This window comes from Pteropus medius, unplaced genomic scaffold, assembly GCF_902729225.1.
Source record: "Pteropus medius unplaced genomic scaffold, Ma_sr-lr_union100, whole genome shotgun sequence".
NCBI lineage: Eukaryota > Metazoa > Chordata > Mammalia > Chiroptera > Pteropodidae > Pteropus > Pteropus medius.
This window is the reverse complement of record NW_024349519.1, coordinates 1,051,063-1,065,019: the sequence shown is the minus strand read 5'-3', so window position 1 is coordinate 1,065,019 and position 13,957 is coordinate 1,051,063. Positions and strand designations below refer to the sequence as shown.

Genomic DNA, 13,957 nt, shown 5'->3' with positions numbered 1-13,957 from the left:
CACTTAATTAAAAAAATAAAATAATGGAACAGCCTAAATAAATAAATAAATAAATAAATAAATAAATAAATGAATTGCTCTGTTAATTTTTTGACAAACTAATTACTTGCTAGAGCAATATTTTTCCAACATGTTTCAAGCCATGAGAGTGGTTTGCAAGGATCTAAATGAATACTGAGTATAAAGATTTTAGGTGCACCTCGATTTTGCTTTCTTTCCGCAGAGTATCGGGATTATTTTGATCCTAAGAGAGGGTAAAAGCTGCTTTGTGAAACCAGTAATTGCATAGAGACTAGTGGTATTAGAGATATTTTAAATTCGGGTCTCAGAAAGCCAGAAGATCTGAGCATTGATATGCCCTTTCCCAACCTTGTATTAAAAAATGTTGATTTAATATTTAGCTTGTGTATTGATTTCTGGTTTGGGCTTCTTTAAGTTATATGTATATATTTGAATCAAGTTAGTTTATTAAAAATGTTTAATCATCCTGTCCTTTCATCTGACTTACAATAGAAGACAACTATTATTTCAAAAATAACAGATATATTTAATATTTTTATGAATGTACAGATGTTGACTGGCAAAAATCTTTTGGATCAGAAATAGCATTTGTCAAATGTAAATTTTTAGTTCAATATGAAAATGTACCATCTATTTTATTGGTGACTCTAATTAACAAAAGTAGTTCAGATAAAAGATTTCTAAGCATTTCTGAAATGATGAAGCTTCTGTTTCTTGAGACAGTGCTTTATTTACACTATGCATCAGGGGGGAAAAAGCAGCTGGAGATATCATTTGAAAGAATTCTTTTGTGAGTTATGGGCTCTTTCAAGAACTACCAGCTTCAACAATGACTATGCTTCTTAGAGTCTTAAAAAATTTGGAAGTAGGAAGAGACAAAAGTTTTGTCTTCCTTTCCTTAAATATATACATAAGCAGAAAAGGATGTTTTCTTCCTGAGCTTTTGCATTTAAATTTTCATCTTCCATGGTATCTACTACGTTGTATAAAATTCATTGCTAAAGGATTTTTGAAAAAGGCAAAATCATGATTTTCATACAGACATAAAATGAACACATATAAAAGATTTAATTTAACTTATTAATAAGAGAATCAGTAAGATGTTAAAATTAGTTCAAAGGAGAATTCAAAGTTCTATACGTATATAGGATCAGGAATACGGAAATGTATTTACAGATCGATGCTGAACTGGCTTTTTGCACTTGAACTTTGGGAAATCATTCCTCCTTCCATTGGACAGACTCTATTTGCTTGTGGATGGACAAGAATCTCTTGCATTGCTATCGGTTATCTACAGTTTACACTTATAAGTAAAGTAGTTCAAAGAAAATAATTCAAAGATCATAAGATGCAAACCCCATAGAATCAAGTAACTAGGAAGAGTGCACATTGTACAATGCCCAGTTTTTCATTAAAGATGCCTAGTGATTTTTTTTGGTCCATTTCAGAGTTTTTCACAATTTTCCAGTATCATAAAAGGACAGCATAAATGAGTCTGTATTCTGGTTTTTGACAACAATCCAATGTCTGTTAGTCTTAGGGCCTTACTATTATTCCTTGTAAATAAAATCGGTTTTCAAAATGAATGAAAATTAAGCCATTCTTAGGTGGATATTTTCTGGTATGTCCATTGACATTAGAATACTTCCTCAAATGAGTGTTGAAGTTTGGATAAATACTTAAACTGTAGCTTCAAATGGTTAAGTAGCAAGTTCTGTAAGAGGACCCAGGGCCCACTATTTTGTAGATATTTAATTAGTAAAGAAAGTAGTAATAATTTGAAGGGAAGTGAAACTCTCCTGTCCTGTTTTAGTCCTTAAAAATATGTATTACTTTGTTACAACTTTAGCAACCTCTCAATATTAAATACTTTTTACCCAGGTAGTTTGAACCCAGAAAGAAGAGGGCATAGTGTTGTCCTCATGCTGTTGTCATTCATGCTGTCTCATTTTAACTGGACCTTTGCTGCTTCATATTCTGTTTGTTTTCCCTTGCACAAATCTGATTTTGAAGCACCAGTGTATGTAGTGGAAAGAAATAGAATTTGTAGTCCCTTAGCTGTGGGTTTGAATCACTGCCCCATCACTCACCAGCTGTTAGAGCTTGGGAAATTCTCACAATCTCAAGTTCTTCAATTAAATGAATAATAAACACCAAACAAGATGACGTGAAATTTATATGTAAAGGATGTAACATGCCTAACACGTGGTAGGCAGTAAATGTTAGCTTTCTTATTTATTCCTTTCAAGCCCTCAAACTTTCCTTTCTCTCCTTCTGTTTCCATTACCAAACAATTACAGTAATTTGGTATGACCTCTCTCACATTCTCTCTTCTATCTCTGTATTTCTTCTTGTCTTTTTTGCTTGTTTCAGAGGTATGTTTCTTTTACCTTCCAGGGTTGTTGTGATGATTAAATAAGAAATTGTGTATGAAATTGCTTTGTACATTTCCAGCGATTACCTTTCTATCTTACTTTTTCTTTATTTTCTATTTCTACAAATATTATCCTCTGAAGTATGTTTGATCTTTCTTTCTCCTTTTTGAAAAAGTATTCAAATGAAGTATACCTATTTTGGGAGTAAAACCCCTTTTTCTTGGCCTTGCTAGAACTCTGGCTGATACCCTATTTCTTTCATTCCTTTATTGTTAAACTTCTCAGTTGAATAGTTGAGGGGTTGGGCCTCCACTTTTCCATAAACTGCTCTCACATTAAACTCTTGTATTCTGATATACCATAATTCTCCCCTGAATCTGAAATAGCAGCACCTGCCCACTCAACTTCCACAAGGCTTAGAATGTAGTAGGCATTCAATGAATATTAGTTGAATAATGAATGAAATAAGAAGCTTTAAAGTACCATCACTGAGAGCTCTCTAATGCTTTCAATCAATGGATTTAAAGAAATCTGATAAACTCTTATACCTAAATTCAGTCTAACTAGAGACTTGTGCATAACATGAATTTTGTTGTTTTTTTGAGAAACTCATTGGTTTGTATCAGATTCCAGAAAGAGATTTTAAATACTATATTTAAATACTATATTCTGGAAAGAAATTTTAATTTTAAAAGTTTAACTCTCAAGGCAAATTTATTAGCAAAAGCATCTTTTCTGTTTTTTCTATCAAGAGAACTCAGACCATTGTTTTTCCAGTATGGTGATACTTAGGCCTTGGTTCTTGAGGCCCCTGTAGGCCTTTTAGCAGCCATCTTTTTCTAAGACCTCCATTGTATTAACGAGACTATGTCATGATGGGGTAGCTATGCTACCCTTTTGGTTAATGATAATAGCTAATATGGCACTAGAGGCTATGCTACCCTTTTGGTTAATGATAATAGCTAATATGGCACTAGAGGCATATTCTTGTAAATACAGCAGTCCCAGCTTTGGTCAGTTGGATTTTTCTTTTGCCATTTTAATAAGTAGACCTGTTAACAATGAATATTTTCACTTTATCTAGTAGATAGTATTAATTTGCTAAAAGTTGTTAGAGTAAGTTTTCTTTGATTTTATAGAAGTCCCTGAACCCATTACTATTCTTTTATATAGTTTACTGTTAATTGAAAAAATTGGTTAAAGCAGGAAATAAAAATGATACATACATACCATAAAGCATTTTATATTAGCTTAAAACAAATAAATGTACACATTTATTCATCAACCTTATGATGTATTAAATATGAGTTTGCTAATTAGAGTTCTTCATCTTGGCATTAATTATACCCTGTAATGCCTTGCTTGCATCTTCCAATTACAGTTTTTCGAGTGGAATGAGAACTCTTAGAGACTTGAAGCAATGACTATAGACTCCTCCTAGATTAAAAAGTTTTCCCCAAGCTTATTTATGCGTTTCACTACACTAAAATTGAGGACAGTTTTTCATATGATTTATATCCAACTTAGTTTTCAAAGAAATAGCAACTGTTTTTACATTCGTAGTTTATTAATGTATTTAGTATTTCAATTGTGTAATTGTGATTATGGGCATACCTGGCATTGAGTAGGTTTGAGAACAAATAATCAGACTCAGTGTGGAGCAGAAATGCCCCAGTGTCACTGTTGCCTGTTAGTTACCAGTGTTCAGCCAGGAATATGGTTAGTGCATGGTAAAGGGAATGGAGAATATCAGGTAAAGTATCATGTTAAGAGGTAAAAAGATGTCTTTATTTTATATGGTAAACTTTTATATGTAATAAATATAGAATAAAATGCAAAATTTTAAGGGTACAGCTTGATGAAGGGTGATGAACACACCCACATAAGCATTACTTAGATCACAGTAAGAGGGCATTACCAGGATCCTAGAAGTCTCCCTTGTGCCCCCAACCCAATTTATCTTCCACCACTATTCTGACCTCTATCACTATGGATTTGTTTTGCTAGTTTATGGCCTTCATATAAACGGACTCATACAGCATGTATTCTTTTACATCTGACATTTTTCACTTAACCTTGTTTTTGAAATTTATCCATGTTGTATCGATAGTTTCATTGTGGTACAGTATTCTAGTCTATTAATATACCACAATTTTTTTTAATCCATTCCATCATTAATAGATGTTTAGATTTGTTTCTAGTTTTGGACTCTTACAAATAATGCTGCTGTAAACATTCTTGTACCTGTCTTTGGTGTACATATACTTGTATTTTTGTTGAGCATATACTTAGGAGTGGGACATCTGGATCATAGGGTATGCTTATGTTCAGCCTTAGCCTATTTTACTAAACAGATTTTTACACTCCCACTAGCAATATGTGAGAATCAGTTATTCTACTTCCACCAATGGCCCTTTAAAAAAAACTTTATTATGTATATATTTGTGTCATTTTGTTTATGTTGTATATTTAGTTTTTAAAAATGTATAGAATATTCTTGAACCCAATATATAACCTAAGAAGTTTAATATTGAATATTAACAATATCTTACATATTTTCCTCTCTAATGTCCCCTTGCCATTCAAGGTAAATACCATTCTGAATTTAATTTTTACTCTTTACACTGCCTTTTCAAATAATAGTTTAATCAGATATGTATATTTGTCAAAATATGTTGTTTAGTGTTAGCTGTATTTGAATTTCTTTAAAAAAGGATATCATGGTGTATGTAATTTGAAAATTGATTTTCTTTTTTTATTCTTAACATTTTATTATTAAGATTCCTCCATTTTGTTAAATATAGTTGTAGCTGATCATTTTCTCTGCAGTATAATGCATCATTTAGTGAAGACATCACAATTTATCCTCCTGTCAAAGACATTTGGATTGTTTCTATTTTTTACTGTTATGAATTCTATACATTTTCTGGTGCACCATGAGCAAGAATTTCTCTTGGTTCTTAGGAATGTAATTTCGGGGTCATAGGATCGATAAATGTTCTGCTTTACAAAATAATGTCTATATTCCAAAGAAGTTGTACCAGTTTACACTCCTACCAGTAATAGGTTAGAGCTGAGATCTTTTTTATTATGAGAGAATTTTATTTTATTTTTTAAATTATTTTTTAATTTTTCAATTACAGTTGACATTCAATATTTTATTAGTTTCAGATATATAGCATAGTGGTTAGACGTTTATATAACTTATGAAGTGATCTCCCTGATAAGTCTGGTACCCATCTGACACCTAGTTATTACAATATTATTGGCTATATTCCCTATGCTGTACTTTGCATCCCTGTGACTATTTTGTAACTGCCAATTTGTATATCTTAATCCCTTCACCTTTTCTACCCAGCCCCCAATTTCATTCCCTCCGACTTGGCAACCATCAGTTGTTTCATTATGAGAGAATTTTAAATTACAACCTCAATTATTTTTAGAGCTATAAGCCTATTTAGATTTTTTAGTTTTGTGTGTCTGGTAACTTGTGTTTTTCAAGAAACTTGTTCTCTAAATTTTCAAATATAGTTACATAAGGTTGTCTGTATTTTTGTGTTATACTTTTGTCTGTAAGGTCTATACTGATTCTTTTTAAAAAATTTATGATACTGTATATGTCCTTTTTTCCCCTTTTTAGGGGTTTCTTGGTAGGTCAAGAAATCAATTTTTTTTCATACTTTTTATCTTACTGTGTTGAAAATTTAAAAAATTATGGTAAAATACACATAACATAAAATTGACCACTTTAACCATTTTAAAGTGTACAATTCAGTGACATTAAATATATTCACATTGTTGTGCAACTGTCACTACTATTTCATCTTCCCAACTGAAACTCTACCCATTAAACACTAATTCCTCCTTCTCCTCTCCCCACCACCCCTGGCAACTACCATTTTACTTTGTCTCTATGAATTTGGCTATTCTAAGTACCTCATATAAGTGGAATGATACAGTATTTGTCTTTTTGTGTTTGGCTTATTTCACTTAGTGTAATGTCTTCGAGGTTTTTTTTGTTTTTTGTTTGTTTGTTTGTTTTAAGAAAAAGTAAGATTTATTGAAAGTATGTTTTAGAAGGAGACAGCCTGCTATGAAAGGCTGCAGCCCTGTGGAATGTAGGAGGTGAAGAGATAAGATAATACATCCAAAGGGATGGGTTTCCATCCAGGAGGGCTGTAACTGTCTTCAAGGTTTATTCATGTTTTAGCCTATGTCAGAATTTCCTTCCTTTTAAAGACTGAATAATACTTTCCATCTTGCATAATTTTTTATCATAAGTATGTGATTCACATTAGATTCACATTAAATACTAATTGATCAATTTAATACTGTTTTTTAAGTTACCAGAGGTATCACTTTCTATATACAGGGAATCTCCTTTTGTAGATTGGAATCAGTGAATAAAGTTGCTCTTAATTGCCTTATTTTGTTTTTGCCTAATAGCTGCCTCCATTCTTGTGAGCTGCTTGTGCATCTATACTTTGGGGAGATGGGAGGAATGGAGTTTATATATGTGTGTGTGGGGTGGGTGATGAAATGATCAACATTGTGTAAAGTTATTATCAAAGAATTTATATAGCTGAGTATAATTTGGCTTGATTGGATTTGGGGTACAGCCATCTGCATGAGGAGGAGGAGTGCAGACAATGCTAACTACCCAGTTAGCAGTGAAATAGGAAGAGACAAACATATATATCCCTACTCTGATTCTTTTGAGCCCCCTCTACGCCCACACTTACAGCTGCCACTGATGACTAACGTTTAGCAATTTGGAGGGTCCTGTGTCTTTTAATAGTCGTAAAGAGGAGTTGTGGTATCACATGGTTTCTGATTTTCCACTTAGAATGTATTTTAAATTTTGAGAAATTTTATTTTGTTCCAATTTTTAATTGTATGTTGTTCCAATTCAAGGTTTTTATTAATAAAAAAAAGCATTGGTTTTTCTAAATGAAAAGTTTATGTTCCAAAATATGTTTATAATGATCAGGCCTTATAATTATGGGAGAGTTTTGAGATTAGAGTGGCATATAGATCAGAAAGTTAATGCCAATAAGTAAAGACATTTGTTGAGAAAATAGACTTTACATGAATATTCTTTTAAATTCATTTAAATGAATATCACATTCACTTTTTTGACCGAAGGAAATTATCTTTTTTGTACCTATTTTTTAGACTATATCAGTGCATTAATTTTGGTCTCCTTTTTTATATTCCTTTATAAAATTAATGAGAATGATATTTATTGGCAAACAGATAAGTGTGAAATAAGAACTTTTGGTTACTTTCTCAACCAAACCCTTAAAAATTAGAAAAAAAGTTTTTATTTGGAACTTCTCATCTTGTTTTTGGTGGTGGTTCTATAGGCGTAGAGAGTTAGTGGGTGTAGGTTCTTATTGATACATTTCTTGAACTTGTTGATCGGGTTTCTAAGTTAGAATAAATATTTAGATTCAGTGGAGGGTTTTCAGCTTTGATTTAATTTACTGGGAAGGAATCTTTTAAAAAAGTTAAAATTTTTTGAACAGATAAGATGTTTATATAGTTCTAGTGTCAAAAAATATGTAGATTGAAAAGTCTTTTTTAGTTGTCATTGGATCTTCACTATTGCTAGTTTCTTGATTATCCTTTCAGATATATGATATGTGTATAAAAATATATTCTCCCCCATCCTATTCATTTAACACTATCTCTTACTATATCAATATAGAAAGAACTTCCTCTCCTCTCAGAAACATTTGCATAGTATCTTCTTGTTTGGGTGAACTATAATTTATTAAATTAGTGTTCTATTGATGGACAATTAGATGGTTTCCAATCTTTTCTCTTAGAAATAATGGTGTATTAGGTAACTGAACATATCAGTTTACACATTTGTAAATATGCTTGTAGGGTAAATTCCTAGAAATTGTCTTTCTGAATCAAATAATATATACATTTTTAATTTTGATATCTAATCTAGTTGTCTTCCATAGGTATTGTACAAATTTACATTCTCATTTAGATATGTTTTTCCAGTTTTACTACTAATGCATATAATCATTTTGGATATTTGCCAGTCTGTGTGTAAAAAATGGTGTCTTAGTTCTAATTTGCATAAAATAGGTTAAAGTATTTGTCTACATATACACATACATTGTATAATAAGTCAGATATTATCATAAGGCTTACAATAACTTAAAAACATAGTCCTTTGCATCCCCTCCCTCCCATTCCCTATTCTAGCTTTCCATAGGTAATCATAAACATTTCTTTCGGTATTAATCTGCATATTTCTGAATAACAAGACAATACTGACTGACATTTTAATCTTTTCAGGGACAATCCTATCATGGAAGATGAGAATTTAGTTTTCTTGTGTTTTCTTCCCTCCTCTCCCATGCCGACTTTTCCCCTGGTTCTGATAGGTAGATTTCGTAACAATCTGTATTTTAAATTTAAAGTAACTATAAGTACCTTTGTGTATAGCCCAATTAATTATTTGTTAGTGTGTCAGGTCCTTATAATGCATGCTGTTACATACCCAAAGACTTGAAAATTATACTCTCTTTAGAGTGCTTTGGATCATTTGATTTTCTAATTGCACATCATCTAAATTTAACAGAGTTGCCATTCTAAAGCTCTAACAATACCTGTAATTATGACCTATTGGTAGTAACCCATAGTTTTGGTAAAGTTCCCATTTGTTTGTAAGTAACTTGTATAATCTATTATTCTTGGGACCTTTTAGTTTTAGGGAACACATCGTTCATTGCAGATCATACAAGCCATTGTTTATTGAGTGGCTGTCAAGAAGTATCAGGCATTGTTCTAAGTGCTACATCTGTACAAACTAATTTAGACCATATAACAACCCTGTGAGGAAGATGCTAGCATTATTTGCATTTTACAGATAAAGAAACAGACCTAGGGAAGGTAATCAGCTAGCTTGAAGTTAGTCAGCTAGGAGGGAGATGGTAGAGCTCGGATGGAAACCCCAGACAGTCTGTCTGTAAAGCCTTCACTTATCCACTCTGCTATATGGCATTTGTATTAATGATATACTCAACCTTAGTAAAGCATGTGCTTTGGTTTGGTTTTCCGCTAGTGGTGATGGATTTATGCTACTCCATCCGTGTTTAACATTTCTCATTTTTCTTTTTTTCTAAATCAGCATGTTCCTGAAAACTTTAAAAAATAAAATGTTTTAATTGAGGTTAAAAACATAATATAAAATTTATCATCTTAACGATTTTTAAATGTACTGGTTAGTAGTGTTAAGTATATTTACATAGTTGTGTAACAGGTCTCCAGAATTTTTCATATTGCAAAATTGAAACTGTACCTATTAAATAACAATATCCCATTTCCCTTTGTCTGCATCCCCTGGCAACTACCATTCTACTTTGTCTCTATGAACTTGACTGCTGTAGATACCTCATGTAAGTGGAATCATACAATATTTGTCTTATTTTTGACTGACATTTCATTTAACATGATGTTCTCAAGGTTCATCCATGTTGTGGCATGTGATAGGATTTCCTTCTTTTTAAAGGCCTAACATTCCATTGTGTGTGTATGCACATAACATATTTTGTTATTTTAGTAATTCTTCAATGGACATTTGATTGTTGCCACCTCTTGTCTATTATGAATAATGCTACAATGAATATGGGAGTGCAAATATCTCTTTGATGTGCTGCTTTCAGTTCTTTTGGATATATACCCAGAGGTGGGATTGCTAGATCGTATGGTACTTCTATTTTGAATTTTTTGAGGAATTTCCCTACTGTTTTCCATAGTAGCTGTACCATTTTGCATTCCCACCAATAGTACACATGGGTTCCAATTTCTCCATATCCTCGCCAACACTTTTTTTTTTGGTAGCGTAATGGATGAGAGATGCTATATCATTGTGGTTTTGATTTGTATTTCTCTAATGATGAGTGATGTTAATCAGCTTTTCATGTGCTTGTTGACCATTTGTGTATCTTCTTTGGAGAAATATCTATTCAAATCCTTTGCCAATTTTTAATCAAATTATTTATTTTTTGTTATGTCGTAGGAGTTCTTGGTATATGCTGGATGTTAACCCCCTTATCAGATATATGATTTACAAATATTTTCTCCCATTCTACTGGTTGCCTTTCACTCTTGGTTATTTCCTTTGATGCAGAAACTTTTAAGTTTCATGCAGTCTCATTTGTCTATATTTGCTTTTTTTGACTGTGCTTTTGATTTCATATCTAAGAAATCATTGCCAAATCCAATGTCATGAAGCTTTTTCTCTGTTTTTTTTTTTTTTTTTTTTAGGATTTTTAGGTCTTTAATCCATTTTGAGTTAATTTTTGTGTATAATAAAGTAAGGATCCAACTTCATTCTTTTTGCATGTGGATATCCCGTTTTCCTAACATCATTGGTTGAAGAGACTGTTGTTTCCCCAAGGAGTGGTCTTGGTGCCCTTGTCAAAAATCTCTTTACCTTTTCTGGGCTCTCTTTTCTGTTCCATTTGTCTAAATGCCTATCTTTATGCTAGTACTACACTGTTTTCGTTACTATAGCATTCTAATGTGTTTGGAAATTAGGAGATGCGAGGCCTCCAACTTTATTTTATTTCAAGATTGTTTTAGCTACTTGAGGTCTATTCCTGAAAGTAAAAAATATCTACATAATGTAATATTTATTATTTTAATCACTCCTAAGTGTACAAATCAGTGGCATTAAATACATTCACAGTGTTGTATAACTATCACCACTCTCTATGCCCAAACTTTTTCATCATTCCTGACAAAAACTTTGTACTCGTTAAACAATTACTCTCCCTTTCCTACTTTCCCCTAGTTCCTGGTAACCTCTCCTCTACTTTCTCTTTTTTCTCATCCCTTTTAAACCCATTCTGACATATATAAAAACCTTATGTCCTCTTTTGTTGTGATTTAAAATGAAAAATAAATATAACAATTAGCAATAAGTCAAAGTAATAAATTTTAAAACCACATGTCCATCCTCTTCTCATTTCCCCCCTTAAGAGTCATTGAGCTTGGGATGCCTAGAAACCAACATGTTTGTATACCTAGTATGGGGGGGGTGAGGTATGTGACTATGGACTTCTTTAGAGCAAAACTAACTGAAGATGAGAGTCAGGTTCACTGGTTTTCTTAGCTTGATGCTCTTAGCTCAGAGAAGTAACTATCCCAGACTGACCATTTTGAATTTGCTCTACTACTTAATAAGCTGCAACAAATTAATATAAACAGATTTAATCATTTTTACTTTCTTTTTAATACATCCATCCATTATTGATTACCAGTTTTCCCATACTTCAGGCTTTAATTTAACAACGCAAAGAAATATTACATACACTTTATTCCCATTTTGGAAAAATACTTGACTGAATGTTTTGTTTTGTTTTTTTTTGTACAAATAAGTGGCTTGGTCAAGAGTATCCTTTGGGTTTTTTCCTCTAGTTTTTACAGAAAAATTTTAGTTTTTGAGTTATATGTACAGTAGAATACACAAATCTTAAGAGTAACCCAGTGAATTTTTACATATGTATGTACCCATATAAGTACCATTCACATCAAGATATAGAACATTTTACCCCTTAGGAAGTTCTCTCATGTTTGTTCTGAGAGAGATGCCTCCTTCCAGAGAAGGGATGTCATGACCCTTTTATCATAATGATATGTTTCTGTCTCTAATAATATTTTTTGTCTTAAAGATTTGAATTTCGTTCTTCTAAAATCTCACAAAATGTTTTCTGTCAGGCCTACTCTATCCAGTGGTAAATTCTATGTACTTCCATAGGCTTTGGCTGATTCTCCCAGTTTGGCTCAGTCCTCTGGAAGATGATAAGCCCCAGAGGTTCAGTCTGCCTTTCCTCAGGTCCCATAGTGTTTTGTAGAGGCTCTTACTCTTGATGGATTTTTTAAAAAAAATTTCCCAGGGCTATCTACTCATCCCTTCGTTCTTCTCTTTCCATATTTTACAAAATGCAACCCAACAAGAAAATGAGAGTAACCTTATATGAAATACTTCTCTTTCCACATTGAAAAGTATTTCATATAAGGTTACTCTCATTTTCTTGTTGGGTTGCATTTTGTAAAATGTTTTTCCTATCAGGTGTCTGGGTATAAGAGTTCTATGATCCTCATCATGCTTCCTTTACCCAGAAAACTTGGGCATGTATTTTTAAATGTTTAATAACATGGAAAAAATAGTATTTGTACCTTTACAATTTATAGAAGCTTCCTGCAGTAGTGACTAATCCAAATTTTGATGTTTCACTTTTCCTTGTTAAAATTCCTTCGTACTTTCTCATTCACCCCACTCCCCAAGTTTCTTGTAGCTGTGTGAGTGTTAAGAGGTAATATTTTAGTTTATGAGGCAGAGATGGAGATAAGATATTTGTGATAGATAAAAAAGATAAGATGACTAAGAAAACATTTTCTGAACTAAGAAGATGGTCTGATTCTAAAGGTTCTAAAGGAATGAAATATTGCTGTTTACAGCTATAATCTCTTCAGAGTACTTTTAATAACTAGTTTTGTTTAGAAAAAATACAAAATAAAACCTGTGGATATCTCTTGGAAATTTTGTACAGATAGCTAGTACTGTAACAGTGAATGTGTGTGTTTGTTTTCTCTCCAGAATCTCCCTGGAAAAAGAGACATGAATGTCTGCAATGATATTTCTTGATAAGAAGTTGATAGAAGAGAAGGAAAGGAGATCACCAGCTAGAGAGCAGAATTTCCAAACCAGGACTTTATATTTATTACCTCCAACTACAGACTTTTCTTGCCTGCTTTTAAATCAGAGGTAACTACAGTCAGAACCCAGACAAGGCAAAAGAGTACTTTTCTTCCATATCTTTTGAGATCAAAGGAACCGCAATGTCTAGGAAACAAAACCAGAAAGGTAAGATTATATATATGTGGGCATAAATTGTTAACAACATAGTTGTGGAGTAATCACCATTTATATCTATATTTTTAAAAAACATTTTCTTAATATGTTTTGAATGGTTATACTTTCCCTTACCCAAGGCAATACTACTGATAGTTATAACTGTGTCATGACAGCAGTTAATTTTAGAAGAGTATACAGAACATTCACAAGTTAATCTGTTGTCTCTTTATCTAAATATCTGTGGATAGTACATTACAGCTTTGTGTGTTACTAGTTTGGGAATTAATTCATGTAACAGTTGCTTTTCTAGTCTTATAATAAACTTAATGAATTGGAATATACTTGCAAGAAAGCCAAATGAATCTTGGAAATGCACTTTTTAGAGAGCGAACACATGTTGGGGGGAGTGGTAGTAGATAATTTACTGCAAGATATTTTATCTCTTCTGAGTTGATGTTTCATTGGAGACAGGAAGTGAAACAAGAGTAAATGCTTCTAGTTTTTGATTCCTTCTTTAGCTTTCCTTCTGGGATAAGTACTCTAGCCTCTTGTATAAAGTAAAATATAAGATGCAGAGTCAAGAAATATCAAGAACAGTTATAAAGAGGGGAAGGACAACAAAGACTCTATAAAATCACTTTTTCAGCTTTCCTAGAATAGCTGTAAAACTTAA

The 13,957-nt window shown here is 32.3% G+C and overlaps 1 protein-coding gene across 2 annotated transcripts in view; it reads left to right on the top strand.

The window, feature by feature from the left end:
- The window catches only part of SPATS2 (spermatogenesis associated serine rich 2), a 91,153-nt gene that overhangs the window by 30,050 nt on the left and 47,146 nt on the right, over nt 1–13,957 (top strand). For both annotated transcript variants that reach the window (XM_039882111.1, XM_039882113.1), the window contains one exon: nt 13,027–13,293. In XM_039882111.1, coding sequence (XP_039738045.1) covers nt 13,269–13,293 — 25 coding nt within the window. In that variant the 5' untranslated portion in view covers nt 13,027–13,268. The remainder of the gene's footprint in view (nt 1–13,026; nt 13,294–13,957) is intronic.